The sequence below is a fragment of the Colius striatus genome, chromosome 6 (assembly GCF_028858725.1).
Source record: "Colius striatus isolate bColStr4 chromosome 6, bColStr4.1.hap1, whole genome shotgun sequence".
NCBI classification, from domain to species: domain Eukaryota; kingdom Metazoa; phylum Chordata; class Aves; order Coliiformes; family Coliidae; genus Colius; species Colius striatus.
In genome coordinates this window covers 39,206,816-39,222,422 of record NC_084764.1, presented here as the reverse complement: position 1 = coordinate 39,222,422, position 15,607 = coordinate 39,206,816, and the positions used below count along the sequence as shown (strand labels likewise).

Sequence of the window (15,607 nt, the reverse complement as noted above, 5' to 3'; positions counted from 1 at the left end):
TGAATTCAGGAAAATGCACATCCATGTTCTTCTGAAATACCTGCTGCAGCTTTCTGTACTCCAGTGTATACTAAAGTTTTTAAAAAGAGAGATGTAATGTAGGAATGAATATGTGTCCACATTCAGATGTGAAGTCCTTATGGTGAAAGCTCCTAAATCTGCAGTTTCTATATTAAAATGTTCCTTGTATTTCAGTGCACTGGGCCATTTGATTTTCATTATGAGTCTCAGTGATGATATCTTATATTTGCTTACAGCTATTTAAAACCCAAAGGAGTGAGTAGCAGCATTTAAACAAATAAATGGTTTTCTGGATAACACACTGAAAATGATGAATATGTAATTTACTGAACTAGAAGCCATCACTAAATGGATTCCATGCAAAACTTTATTGCATTCACTAATTAATATTGTGTGTTTGGAATTACAGTAGGAATTTTTGTTTCTGCCTTGTACATGTGGTAAGTATAGTATCTGTGTTAGTCTCCATTTGGCTGAAGAGACCTTTAGCCATCTCTAGTTAAAGTGAATTACCTTTAATTACCATAAGTGCCTTTGATTCTGCTATGGCTGCTGACAGGCGATCCCATGACTCGGAGCGATGTTCATGGTGTACTACAGGGACTGGCAGAATGTGTAAATGTAACTAAAAGGAAGATAAACTGCTTCCTCTAGTCGCAGAGTACACTGAAGAGTTTTTTCGTTCTCTGACAGGTTATTTAACAGAATATTGAACTGGGTAATTATGAGATGCTGTATCCTAAAAATTCACTTGAAAATCTCTCCCAGATGTAGTTGCAAAGACTTATAGCAGCAGCTGTGGCACCTGAAATAGCAACTGCAGATCAGATGGTGAATAACATAATTTTTATTGATCTGTTCTGCTTTGAGAAGTTCAAGCACAAGGAAAGTGAACCTGCCTAAGGGGGAGACCAGGTTTAAAAACCTCTGCCTAATGTGAAAAGCTCTGTATCCCGCTTTGAATACTCCAAGCATCTGCCATCACACTGGGTTTCCTAGGGAAAGTCAATTTATGGAGTTGTACTAGCTGTCTGTCCATCTTCTCCATATCCCAGCAGTAACCTAATGTGGAAATGCAGTAAGTATCCTTGGGAAACTTGTCCTCATTAATTTCCCCTATGAGAGCAGACTCATGACAGGACACTGCAGAGCTTTGCTTTGGAGCTGGTACTTTGCAGTTAGTGGTTTAATAGTGTAATGTCTTTTAATGTGGTAGTGTTGTTTGCCTTGCTTAAAGAGAGAGAAAAGGTGTTGGGGTTTTTTTGTTTATATTTTTTTCCCCCCATGCTCACCCATAGATGGAAGTTTTGGTGTATTCTTAAAAGTGGAATAGCCTAGAAAAGTGAATCACATAGGGACACCTAAATGGCTTAAGGACACGTCTTCCATCTCTTATATTAATGCTTCTATCTGAAGTACAGGGCTTCATCTTCCCTTGGGTCCCAGGATTAATCACATCACAATGTTGCTGCTTTTCCTCCTTCTCCATCTTTGTTGTCACGTTCCCATCCCTCACAGCCACAGTGACTTGGCACATACAGCCTCCCTGCCTGCTGAAAGTGTTCTCAGGAGGCTTGGCTGTCCATACAGGTGTTTTCTGCAGGCTCCACTGTGGAGACAACTATCTTTTTGTTCAGCAGCAGTTTTCCTGGCTCAGCAGCCCCAGCTGTGTCATTTTCTGTGCTCAAAACCAGGTTAGACCCAGTGATTGACAAGTCAGCTTACAGCACTGTGTCATTTTGTTCTCTCCTACTTTGGTTTTGTTCTCATTTGTGTACAATTAAATGTCCAACTGCTGCAGTAATGAACATTACAGAAATGGTACACTAAGAGACTGAATCCAATTGTAGATCCACAGTTTACAGGACTCATGGGTGAAGATACCCAGGTGCCCCGTTATGTTCCTCTTACTAGTTATCTCCATTTCTTGAAGACAATCTCTCACCTTTTGCAGATGCTGACTGCTGCTGTAGCAGAGAGTAGAACACATGCAGGGCTGGTGTGATGGGGTGCTGCTTCACTGGAGAAAACAAGACCCAATTTTGTTAACGTAACTCATCTGCAGATGCCAGGATAATAGAGAAGGGCAAACAGTCTTGCCTCTAATTATCAAAACTTTCCTAGCAAGTGAGGTGACCCTGAGAAGGCACATCAGTAATTTTCCATCATCTCAAGAAGGAGTAAACAATTTAACTGCCAGTGCTCTTCATGAGGAGGTGTTATCAGCAGAGAAGTCTCAGGAAGGACCAAGGGGTTTGAAATCCCCCAGGCTAATGAAATGAGGCATCTGCTAGCAGAGGGCATCTAACAATTCACCCTGCTGCAATTAACCTGGTTTTGCTCCTGGTGAGGAGTTTGATGTAAGTGGCAAAGCCAACGAAGTGTCTCTGGAAGCTGCCTTCCAGCTCTCACTATTTGCACAGCTGTGTAAGTTGTACAGTAACTTAAACTAGGCAAATTGATTAACAAGGTTTAAAGAAGTTGTTTTGCCAGCCAAAAAAGTAATGATCCACCACTTCCAAATGTTGGTTGTAGGAACTGATAAAAAATATTACTCAAACTGCATAGCAATAAAAATATATTGAGCAGTGAAATCCTGATAGGTGCTGCTGCTGTATTAATTAAATTTTGATAGTCAAACCAAAAGGAATATAGATTTAATAGCTCATATTTCAGCCACACTTAGGGTCCAGATCCTATTATTATTCAATTAAGTTATTGTCTTTCACAGAATCACAGAATCTTAAGGGTTGCAAGGGACCTCGAAAGCTCATCCAGTCCAACCCTACTGCCAGAGCTGGACCACCTAGAGTAGGTCACAGAAGAGCTCATCCAGATGGGTTTGGAACATCTCCAGAGAAGGAGACTCCAGAACCCATCTGGGCAGTCCAGTCCAGTGCTCCCTCAACCTCACACCGAAGTAGTTTTTCCTTGTGTTTCTATGTTGCATGTTACTTCTCAGCATTTTCTGCATCCAATCTCATACAAACCTGTTGTTTACTGGTTTTAGGCAAGCCAGAGTTTCACTTACTGAAGATCTGCTTCATTAATTATTTCCAAATGTGGGGTCTGGGAAGAGGGTTTTGCACAGTATCAGTGGAGTTAAGGAAAGCAAGAGTGCAAAGTGACATGTCTTCTTGAATTTCATATTGCTGCTGAAGATAGGGATCAGTCTTTTTCTACTGTTACTCTTACATGTGTTTGGAGGTCAAAAGATTCACAAATCCAAAAATTCACCAGATCACACAGGAGAAAGTGCTTTAGAGGCTGAGCAAGTAGCAGCTGCCATTTAGGTAAGCAGGAGACCCAGGCACCCCATAACTCTCATCCGTTGGCATTGGTAAGTTGATGTTCGGGATCCATGCATTGACATTTTGAAGTACCTTGGTGTTCAGGACAAGAATGACCATGTATGCCATGCATGCCACTGCATGCCATGAAAAGCAGTCTAGTTCACTTTCATCTCACAGTGTTAGTAGCTCACGTGGTTTAAGTAGTTTAGTTGCAGTTTGGATTTGTTCTCTAGTGGAATGAAGTTGGCAGAATTTGCCCCTATGTCACATCAGCTCTTGATATTTTATGCTGAACAGTTTTGGTTTTCCTTGCAAAGTAAACCAAGACAGGCTAATTGTGAGAGTTTCCCCAGGTTAGTAACATGCACCTGGTAGCAATTTACAAAACAACCTGGGTCTTATTTCTCATCTATAGGAAAAGTCCCTTTTGTTCCAGTGCACTAAAGCTCTAAATTAACTAAGAGGAAAATGATTCATAAAGGAAGAGGCTGGGGTTGTTTTTTTCAGCTAGCAGGACTTCAGTAATTAACGTGAGACAGGTTGTTTTTTTAAGTGCTGAATTTCAAAGTATTTTGCAAAATACTTGAAGAGTTACTGATCTGAGAATCAATGTGTCTTGCTGCTCTGCACTGCACAGCTCTTCTTAAGCACATGCCTTGGAATAAGTAATATCTTGCAGGTCTGGGTTGGTGTACATAGTACCATATAAATGTTAGTCCTACTAATCCTAGTTCAAAAGTGGTTCTGGTTCTTACTGACAAGAGCTGAAGTGAGTGTTCAATTTTCACATTATTTTGTAAATTTAAAGTATTTTCATCTCTATCTGCATGATAGTTAACTGTAATAAGAAGCATCATTCTTAATTTAGTGCCAGCTGGCGTGTTATAGATGCGATCTGCAGTCTCCAATGTCAGAGAGATTCCTTTCGCTGAACTGAAATGTTTTTGAATTAGACCTGCACACTTCACTGCCATAGCCACAAACTCAAAAGTCTCAGCAGCAGGAGAGAAGGAAAATGATTTTAAAATCATATGATATACTTGTTTTGAATCAGACCTAAATTTTGAGGCAATCTGATTTGTCTTACGAGTTTTGAAGATGGTTGGAATGGTCATACTTTCAAGTTTATATCCTCAGTCAGTGAGGATAGAAACTTATTTCTCTATAATGTCAAAATGGAGTTGTCTCCAGGATGGGAGAAAAATACTAAGTACTGGTAGACTTGCACTAAAAACGAGTGAGATGAGAGGAGGTAACCATATAGATCTTTTTGTCTTGTAGTTGTCCTGAATACTGAAAGAAAGGTGAATTTATTTTGTATTTCTATATGCAGTTGGGGAAAGTTGCACTGTAGAATCACAGAATCATTTCAGTTGGAAGAGACCTTTAAGCTCATTGAGTCCATCCTTTGTCCCAGCGCTATCACCCACTAGACCGTTTCCCGAAGTGCAACATCCACCTGTCTCTGAAACCCTTGCAGGAATGGTGTCTCCAGCACCTCCCTGGGCAGCCCCTTCCAATGCCTGACAGCCCTGTCAGCAAAGAAATTCCTCCTCAGATCCAGCCTGAATATCCTCTGGCACAACTTGAGGCTGTTTCCTCTTATTCTATTGCTTGTTACTAGGGAGAACAGACCTGCCCTTGCCTGGCTAGAGCTTCCTTTCAGGTAGCAGAGAGTACATTCCTGTGTGACTTGATCTAGGTGGACCTGCCTTAGCAAGCAGTTGTACTGGATAATCTCTAAAGGTCCCTTCCAACCCCTACCATTCTATGAATCTGTGATATAATTGTCTGTCTATATACAAACATGCACTAATATTTTATGTACAGGCATATATACAAAGTACATCAGCATTTTGTTTTCATGTATTTAGGATGATACCAGTGTAGGTGTTTCAGCAACAATGATGCCTGTCATGAACACCCTGTAAATGTCCTCCTGGTTTCCATGGTTCTTCCACTCTTACATGTTCCTGCCAGCTTAAATCCAGCAGTTTCCAAATCTTGACTGTTCTTTTCCCTTTCCTCATACCGAGTGCAAAATGTATGCAAAGAGTTCCCACTCTAATTTGCAGCGTTTATTTTTTCAGCAATGCTTGTGGCACTGTGAGAGCAGGGGCAGGAGGACTCCCAGAGCTTTGTCTCTGTTGAGGAGGGGTATTAAGACCACTCAGGACTCAGGGAAATACAGATTTTGGAGGTAACACAAAATTTCTTGTTGAAAAGTCTGCAGGGTGCATCAGTCCCAAGTGTCTCTGTATTCCCAGCACATCTCAGCCTCTCCCTGGAGTTGTGCACATATTGTGCAAGTGCACAAGATACACATGCCTCTGAGTAGCTGGTGCTTCAGACCTACCAGAATGGTTTTTTTCATGTTGTTGCACTGTGTAAAATTAAACTTGAATGAATAATTACTGCTCCCTACTCAGTGAACTACAGTTAATAGGGATGAAGTATAGCACATTAATCTCTGTGTTTATGAGAAAAGACACCTTATTTTGGAGAATCCAATTGGTTTTGTTGTCATATGGTATGTTACTTAGCACATTCATAACAAGCAAACAAGACTCAGAAGTGTGTGAGGAAAAAAAATTCAAGAGCTGTTAAATGCTTTCAAGATTTTATACTTTCTGAAGAGAATAAACCACAATGTCAGATGAGCTTAGAGCTTCACCATTCAGATCTAGTGACTGATGGCTCATGGAGGAGTGAATAAGTTCAGTTCATCATATCTCAGCTTTTCTGAGGGACCCAGTACAGTTCCCTGCCTTGCTGAACTGGAGACAATGAGAAGTTCTTCTCAAGCTGATGAATGATTGATTTCATTTATCCATGGTTTGGGTACACATTCTGTAACACATCATCGTACAGAGTTTCATAGTGAGCATCCACTGCTTGCAGCCCTTGGCTTAAATTAACTGTGTATTACCTTCAATTGGGAAAGAAAAGTATTTTGGCTACATTTCAGTAGGAAAATTGTAACAGTCCTTACTGTTGAATCCTGTCTTTTAAACTGCACTCTGCAGCTGCTGAGAGCAGGACTCACAGCGAGTCTCACAGGACTCAGTTATGTCCTGTGCCCACCTCAGAGGGCAAATCCATTAAGCAATTTTGTGCATTTCAGAAGTGCTCTGTTTCCTATAAATTTTGTATCTAGGCTGTGTATGTCTGTAAAACAGGTTTTGAACTGTGAGTTTAACAAGAACAATTAGCTAAAAAGGGTAATTTCTGACCAGTACGTTGGATAAAACATAAGTTACTAGGAAATGCTCTGTCATAAGGAGAGCATTTTAAAGCAACTTATGTTACCATCTGTAATATGTACTGTAGTTAATTTTAATTACATCAAAATATGTAGAATTAAAAGCAGTTCAATGAGAATACAATTTGTGTCTTTCCAAGGGATGATTCTGTTATATAGACTTCTGTTAGAAAATAAAAACAAGGAAAAGAAGGTAAGGACTTGCACATTTTATTTTAGTCTTCATGAGAAATGTTAGATATGTTTTACTGGATACAGTATGTAAAGCAGAAATGGAAACAGAGAAATAGAGACTGTGACCCCAAAATAGAGTGAAGTGGTACAATTTTTTAAAAGAGAAAATATAAAAATGCATTACCTTTTTTTATCCCAAAACTATAAAATCACTAACATTCTGTGTTTCATCTGTGTGTCACCAAAGGGCAGTTTGAGGTATCTAAAATCAATAATGATACCACCACTAACTGATTTTTGTTTCCTTTTAATATCTGCAAAAGAAGAGCTTGTATATCATTGGGGTCTGAAACAAAAAATACCCTTTGTACCATGGTTTCTGCTTCAGGATTTGAGGTGTCAGCCACAAGCATCACACCATGGCCCTTGCTCAGCCCAGGGCTGTTGAGCAACTGGGCAGCAAAAGGCAGCTTTTGGATGCTTCAGTGTGCTTTTTGTTGCTACTTCTCTGAGCAACCATATGATCCAAACCTGAAAGCATGTCTCCAGTCTCTATTCATGATGGTGTTCTGATTGGGTCAGGGTTAGATTTTTGCATCTGATGTCCTGATCCTCCTGACTTGTCCTGCTTCAGTGTCTAGTACATCTGTCTAGGGGTGTGGATTCCTTGCAGAGGAAAGGAAACTGGAATGTCAGCGCACATCTCATGCACTTCCACCTTTTGGAGCTCTTCTGTCCATGAGACTAGACCTCAGCTAGTCCTGTCCTCAAATTGTGCAGGGCTTCACCATTAGCTCTTCTCCTACATTGCACACCAATGTAGAAATAGCCTTTAGGTGTAATTTACATATCTGGTAGAAGTTACTTAGACTTGTAGGTGTCTAAAATGTCAAACCCTTTCTTAACCAACCACCATTTAAATACAAACTTAGGTGTAAGGCTCTACTTAAGTGGATGTGTTTGAATTTCGGACTAGAATTCTGGATGTATTTAAGATTTAGAGCTGACTATGATTATGTAGAGATTAAAAGTTTCGGGGAGGTTTTTGGTGTATTTTTCAGAAGGAGTATTGCCACTCACACTGAATTAAAAATGTTTAAACATCTTTTAAAATGTGGTCCTGGGCCTTGGAAGCTGGCTCTTGTACCATGCTGCAAAGCCATAGTGATGCAGGGAACCAGATGTCATAGGCTTTTGGTGAGAGCTGGGCTTCTCAGTCACTTAGGAACAGATCTTCAGAAATACTCAATCGCCTGAACATCAGTTAAGTGCTTACTATATTCAGGAGCCTTTGAAAAATCCATTAACTGCATCTTCAGCTACAAGGAAAAATTTCCAATCTGGCTTTTCTGCTTTGTGACACCTCACAGAGCAATCTATAAATACCTTAAAAACCTGGAACTACTGCTAAGGATACTCAGGTGCTTTAGATGCTTTTAAAACTTTTACCCTTATTAGTTGTCACAGTTTGGAGCTTGTTAGAAAAATTGGAAGGGTAGAACAGTTTGGGAAGAAATACTTTGTGTGCCGAAGAACTCTGCATAAGCATTACCTTTTAACACGTTTCTCCTGCTGTCTTTCAGGTAAAGGTGATGTGTTTGGTGATATCTTCTGGAAGGAAACCAGTCTGGCCCATGCATGTGCCAATGTACGGGCTCTGACATACTGCGACTTACATATTATTAAACGAGAAGCCTTGCTTAAAGTGTTGGACTTCTATACTGCTTTTGCAAACTCCTTCTCCAGGAATCTCACACTCACCTGCAATCTGAGGAAACGGGTAAGGTGGCGTTTTCCCTGTCCTCTCACTGAGAGGTTGCATGCTCTTGCAGGCTGTTTGCAATGTTTAACAACCCCTAGCTTACTCTTGATGTTTTCGGGTCATTGCAGATTAACTGTCCTTTCAATAAATGTTGTCGCTGTTCGTTAATGATGACTCAATAAAAGTCACCCATAGATTTGCAGCTCTGAGAAGCATTCCTAGCAGAGTGACATATGAATTACATTTCTTTTCCTTTTCTTTACAGTTTTGGGCTTTTTTGGGGCTCTTTTGGCTTTTTCCACACCATTGCATAATGTATAAATTCTATATTCTATATATTCTATAGTCTGATAGGATCCAGATTCTGGATTCCTCAGAAGTGAGTTTTAGTCTCTCGTCTGCTAGGATATAGATAGGTCAGAGGACAGTCTGATGGATCTGTATGGCATAGACCAACTAAGACAGATTTATTGATGTTAAATAACTAAAATTCACTCAGCAAAAGGATTGCATTAATACTTGCTTCTCTCACTTGTGTAGCTTAGAATTTTAATATGGCATGGTTGATAAAGCTGGATAGCAATTTTACATTCACAGCTCACTTCTTCAACCCTCCTGCTCATTTTATAATCAATCAGCAATGCTCACTATCCATTAGTCCTTTCAGAGGACACTCCATCTAAAGATTAATTAACTATAAAGACATATCTTGAAAACAGGTTAAGGGATTCTTTAATTCTCACTGTGGCAGCAAAATTTAATCTTTATGATTTTTTTTAAGATTGATGAGGGTTATATAAATTTCATTTGCGTGGAGAAATCTCATAACAATGATGTATAGATTATTGAGCAATAACTGTGATCCTCTTGCTGCTGAAACACGTTTTTTTGCAGCTGTACCTTGGGCATCACACCTGATAATGTAGCAAGGCTACCTCAGTATTTCACAAGAAAATTTCAGCCTCTGCAGTCCCAGGAGTTTAAAGCAAGTAGAATTTTATGTTTCTGAGTCTAGTTGCTCTCTAGTCACCGGAGCATCTTACAAATGCTTCTTTCAAAGGAGCATTTGTGTATGAAATATGGCACGAAATATCCATGGCAAAAAGTAGATGCAGGGGGATTACAGTCCCTCTCTGTCTGTGCTGGACTCTGAAAGAGCTGAATTATAATTGGGTCTAGTTACAGCGTGTCAGTTTACCTCTGACTTGAAGGTTGTCAACTTCAGATCTGAAGAAGGGCTTTGGAGTTTGAAAGCTGGTTTGGAATTTCTAACTTACCGCTTCTCAGTTGATAAGATGTCCTCCAAGCCTTGACTTCAGCATCGTCCCCTTGCCATCTCACCTACCTGTGTCGTGCCACCAGCCACAGTCCCACAATGACAATTTTGCTGAGGCCTTGCTGACAGTGATTTCATGGGACAAGATAATACCAAATATATTGTGCTAAAATGTGTTCTTTCCCTTCTTGAAACTGTGAATCTGTCACTTCAGCTAGCTTCCTGGGACTCACCTTCTCCCATTAGCCTTGACAAGATCGTATACAGCAAAAACACGTACACAACTTTTCCTGACAGGGCAATGCACTCTAGTTCAACTCTATAGTGCAGGGGTGCATATGGGGAATAACTTCCTGGCTGGTTTTTCATGGATTTTCTTCTCTCCTATATACCTTTCTTAAGGAAAATTGGTTCCCCTGCATAGGAAGACACCAAGGTGGAAGCACACGTGGAGCTCAGATCTCCAGTACAGATGTCTGCTCTCTATCTCAGTGTTAGATACATGGACTTTGCCATGGGGGTAGTTACTCAAAGCAAGAAGGGAGAACACTTCTAAAGGAGTGTTAGATTTTGCAGAAGGAAAGGAAATGTTGGTGAGGGGCATGTGTGGGCATTACATGCAGGTGGATGGAGGGTCAAAGAAAGGTCGTGTCAATGTGGTACAGGCAGGGTGGAATTAATTTCATTAAAAGTTGAATGATGATGTCCAAACTAGTCACCAGTCACCTTTAAATCCCATGATGATTGATTCCTCTAGAAGGCAATCATCTGACCCCTCTTTAGTGCCCATCCTGGGATGGGAAAATCATCTCCTTTCTGTTGACTTTTGAGAGAATCAATGATCACTAACTTTTAAATACACAGGGTACATCACATGAATTCCACCTATGATGTCTCCTACAGTTTTACTCAAGAGGAGTTTTACTTTGAGAGGAGTCTTACTTCTAGTATTGCAAAAAGATGTGCTGAGCCAGAACTTGCTTTACAGAAATTCTGTATGTTGTTCTTAGGCACAAAATAGATCATACTACTTTACACTAGGGACACAATACAAGTCTTGTTGCACAAAATTATTCAGGGGGTTGTTTCAAATCTCATATATGCTGAAAGTATACTTGATTCCCTGTTGGGCATGGAAATGCTTGACAGTGACTTTATCTCTTAGGAGAAGTGGTAGCATCCAGGACAGTTCCATCAGGTGAAGAGAAAACAGTTGTTCAGGCAGTGAAACTGGGCTGACAGAGCTGCACTGTACTTCAGCAGATTGTGCTGGAGTCATGTAATCTAGATAGAAAGAAAATCATTGCCTTTAATTGATTTCAATAGAAATATACTTAGTGCTTTTTCTACATAGTCATCACTTGTAAGGTTTGACATTTAATTATAACAAAATACACTCCTCGTGGTTCTGTGCTCAAGAAAATGGCAGTTGTCAGTGTCAAAAATATATAGACATTTTTTTTCATCAGTTTTGCACACGTGTATGTGGATGTACACACACACACATATACATACACGTTTGATTGTACTGCACTGTCTCTCAACCAGCCCTTGAATGCAGTCCATAGACTGCTAAACAATTTAGACATTCAAAAGGCTAATAAATTAATAATACTACTGAGCACAAAAAGTTAGTTCCACATGACAGGGAAGAAAATGTCTCACTGAATTTGGAAAATAATGTTTTCTCACTCCCAGATAACATTTAGAGGCCTGGCATGTTGAATGACCTACTTAAGGCATCTGCTCAGCATGCTATTATCAACTCTGGATTTTTGTTGTCTTTTTTTGTGTATGTTAGGTAGCTCAGCCATCACACTGCATTTATGAGCCCATAAAAGTGAGCGTGCCTGCTAGCTTTTCAACCTGCAGTTATTTCCCCTGCCCAGAGTGGCGAGGTGACTTTTAATCTGTAATTGCAAAGTACTGCAGCATATCATGTTTCGTGTTCTGAAATCTTTATGGCACATCTAACGTCACTAGTGCACACTCCAAGGCACAATCAGGACTTTGAATTGGTTTTTTTTTTCTAAACAGGGAAAATAATTAATCTGAAAAGATTGATTTTAAAATCACAAGGAGATTACATGGCTGAGGACTGAAAGTTATAAAGCAGTGTTTGGGATGAGTCTTCAAAGAGTTAATTACTGCCTTCTGATGTTGGAAGAGAATATTAATAATGTCAAATTCATTAAGTGCCTTTCAAGATTTCACACAGCTGGAGGAGGGCCTCACTGGAAGCTTGAGCCTTGGAGCTTGTTTTGAGGAGGGGAGCCAGGACAGGAGCCTCAAACCCAAATAAATAAATGTACATTTTATTGATGGTCAAAATTCAAGGAGGGCCTAAATCAAGCTACCAAATATGTTCTGATAGGAAACAACTGTTCAGCTGAAATACTGTTAAGTGTTTTTTTCCTTTTCTCATCGTTGCATCCATTTGCACCAGCTAATGCACCACTTCCACCTAACTGCTAGACCAACACAGTCTGTGCAAATGCAGGAAAAATGGAACTGAAATTTCTGTCCTGAAATCACACCTAAAATTCTCCTGTGCTTCAATAAAGCAAAGATTTTCCACAGCTTTTAAGGTCCGTGGTCACATTCTGCTCTTTCCTACCATGAACAAAATGAGCTGTGTTAAAGGAATGAGTCAGGAGCAGCCAGGGAAGAGGACAATTGACTGTGTAGGACCTCTGGCGCGTTTGCTCTTGAAGGGTGTGCTGGAGAACAAGCCAAGGAGATGCAAGGAGAAATGAGTGCTTTTAAGGCAGTGAAATACCATCTGGAGAGACTTTTTTTCTTTTCCTTCCACTCCTTTAAACCTAGGGACAGCACTGTGAGCAACTGATGTTTTCTAATTCCTTGAGCACACTGTAGATCTCTGAAGCTTTTTAGCAAGTGAAGACCTCAGACTCTCTTAACACATATGTCCTGATTTTCTTTCTATGTCAGATCAAAATGATTTTAAGCTGGCTTTCTGTTTTTGCTTGAGGTTTTAATGAACCACACGTGGTTTCTTGACTGAATCATCCATCATTTCTGTGTTACAGAGTTTTTAGAAAAGCTTTAATTTGAATTCAATGTTCCTGTCTCCTAAAAGTGAAGGTCGCACCAAGCTTCGTTCAGGATCCCTCTTCTTTTTCATTTTCAAGGCTCTCCAGGTAGCATGTTTTACTAGCAAGTGCCCTGATGCAGAAGCAATGTCAGAGGCAGAAAGTATAGCTCTGTGCATTGGCCCTTGCTCCTAAAGGTTGCACATGTTCTGGTGAACCTGAGGACTTTTGCAGGTTTTGAGTCCTGAAAGCCATTCACAAATACAGCAGCTTAATTCAGAGGTGCTGGCACTTTGCCATCTGGTACTCCCACTCAATCCTCCTCAGCTGTGAGGAGTGGCTTGCTTACGTAGAAAGGGATCAGAGCAATGTCTTTGAGTAACTGTCAGTCAGAAAACTGTGAGGGAGCTGTGGAGCACACTGTGGTGAGTACTTACTCTGCCCAGTGGTCCATGTGCTCTGGCAGGTCCATCGTCCCTTTTCACATTTTTTTCAGTCCATTATTGGGAACTTTCTTCATGTGAGTCAATGATAATGGCAAAACCTATCTGGGGAAAACAAGTTTTTCTATCAGTATTAATGAAGAGAAGCAGGGGATAAAAACATGCTGCTCTGGGAACTGCTGTGACTAATAATGTGGATCAGCTTGTGGGGGCTTTGGTGGGCTCCCTCCTGTCATAGGGAATGTGTCAACCCGTAGCCTGGTACTTGGTCCTTATTCATCTCTCACTCCTGGTACTTTCCTGTTGCATGAGCAGCTTATTCCTGTACAAAGGTCTCAGGGAATGCAGGATCAAGCCTCTGAAAGGCTTGATTGATCCAACAGATCAATTTCTTTTTTGGCTTGCATGGTCATTGGGTGTTTGGCATGACTTAGAGTTTGTTTGTGACTCTAGATCTTGCTTGAAAATTAAGTTGATTGACTTCTTGATGGCAGTGTGTATGGCATGTTGCTCTTCACTGTCTGTATCAGAGACTCAAAGCATCTTCAGGCTAATACATCCCTTCTGCTTGCTGACCCAAGCTGAGGAAAGAGCACACTAAGGGGTTCCCAAGCCAGGCATGGTGACACCCCTTTTCACTTCTCCAGGGCAAACCACAGAGTGATGTTAGTCACAGCCTGTAGCTGTACTGCCCATGACATGGTGTTTGGTTGTTTACAGCTACTGCTTCATTCCTGTGAGAAACTCTCTTGTAATCATGGCAAACACACCCTCCTCAGCTGTGTAAGCCAGAGTCTCACCTCTTTTCCTCCTCACTCACTCCTCACCTGTAACTCCAACAAATTAATGCACACTATTCCTTTTTACCCTTGCTTTGTCTCATTTGGTTGGATGGTTTTTAAAGCAGTGAAGTCAGTTCAGTTTGGGCATAAAGAGGATGTTTACCTCCTCATGCTCTCTCTGTAGAGCTCATAGGCTAGCTTTGACTTTAATTTTGCCAAATTCCTTTATTCATCCCCAAGTAAGAAAGGAAAGATTGTTTTGGATGCTCTGCCTGTTCCTATCTCTCTCTGGTCTTTAGTTGCCTGAGTTTTTTCTCCTTTTATATGAACATATTTTACCAGAAAATGAAGCCCTGTAGCTATAGTTTAGCTGCAGTGCAAGTTTAGTGTGATTACAGTGCAAATAAGTTATAACCTCAAAAATCAGTTTGGTTTGATTTTGTGCATGTCTTAGCAGACTCTGCAGGCTCCATTGTGCTTGAAGAGGCTTTCATTTAAGACAATTTTTGAAAACCTTTTGTTGTTTGGCTTTATTGCATTCACAGCTATCTCCAGATATGTTAATTTTCCTTTGCAATATTTCTTAAAAGACTGTTTCACTGATTTATATCTACCACCTCTGATGGTATTTATATTTGTATACTGAATGTGCATGGGACACAAAAGCCCACTTAAGCATTCAAACAAAGTGATCTCATCCAAACTGCAGTTGACCTGTGGGCTCTGGCTGCTCTGTGCCTGGGAATTTCTTGAGAATCTGCTAATGGGTCTGGGCCAAAGCCATGGGAGGAATTAGCCAGTATGGAGAATGAAGTAATTCCTTGTGTATTTGTAGCTGTGTGGTTACAGACAGCCTAGCACAGTCCATTGGTGTTCTGCCATCGAGAGACCCTTGCGATTCTTTCTGAGTGAGGATTACAGATTTGATACTAGAGGGTTTTTTTTTTCTGCAACTCTTCCCTCCCATCTCATACTCCCCTGAGCAATTCCTTGTGGTTTTGCTCCTCTTCAGGCACATAAGGATTTGACTTTAAGGCAGTCAAGGCAAGGAAGTTAGTCCTTGGGGGACCGAGCATGACTTTGCTAGGTAGAAAGAGCAGCATAAAAATTCAAAGAGAAAGCTGTGACAGCATTAACTTCACCCCTCTGTGCCTCCATTCCAGGCAGCATGGGACGGCTGTCTGAGTAGAACAATTGCTGGAAAAACTGTTGGTGGATTTTCTTTCTCACTTTTGTTTTTTGGTAGCTGTGAGCCTGACTTTCTTCTGTGTGCTTCACTCCCTTCTCTCTCCTTTTTGCCACATTGTCATCTCCCTTATTTTTTCCTGGATATGTAGCTTTGCTCTTCTGGGCATCCTTTGGGTCATGTAGACCATGGAAAATCAGAGGAATAAGAGCAATTGAAACTCTGCCTGGAGCCACAGAGGGAGCACAGTGGGTTATTCTCCTTTGCTAGGCATAGTGTGCTCCCTTGGCTGTGACCATGTTTGTGGATGAGTGGTGCTACACCTGGAATATCTTGAATGCATCTAGAAGAGGGC

General features: G+C 40.7%; 1 protein-coding gene across 1 annotated transcript in view; it reads left to right on the top strand.

Annotated features, from left to right (window-relative positions):
* The window catches only part of KCNH5 (potassium voltage-gated channel subfamily H member 5), a 153,608-nt gene that overhangs the window by 118,631 nt on the left and 19,370 nt on the right, over positions 1-15,607 (top strand). The window contains exon 10 of the mRNA XM_061998186.1: positions 8,334-8,530. Coding sequence (XP_061854170.1) covers positions 8,334-8,530 — 197 coding nt within the window. The remainder of the gene's footprint in view (positions 1-8,333; positions 8,531-15,607) is intronic.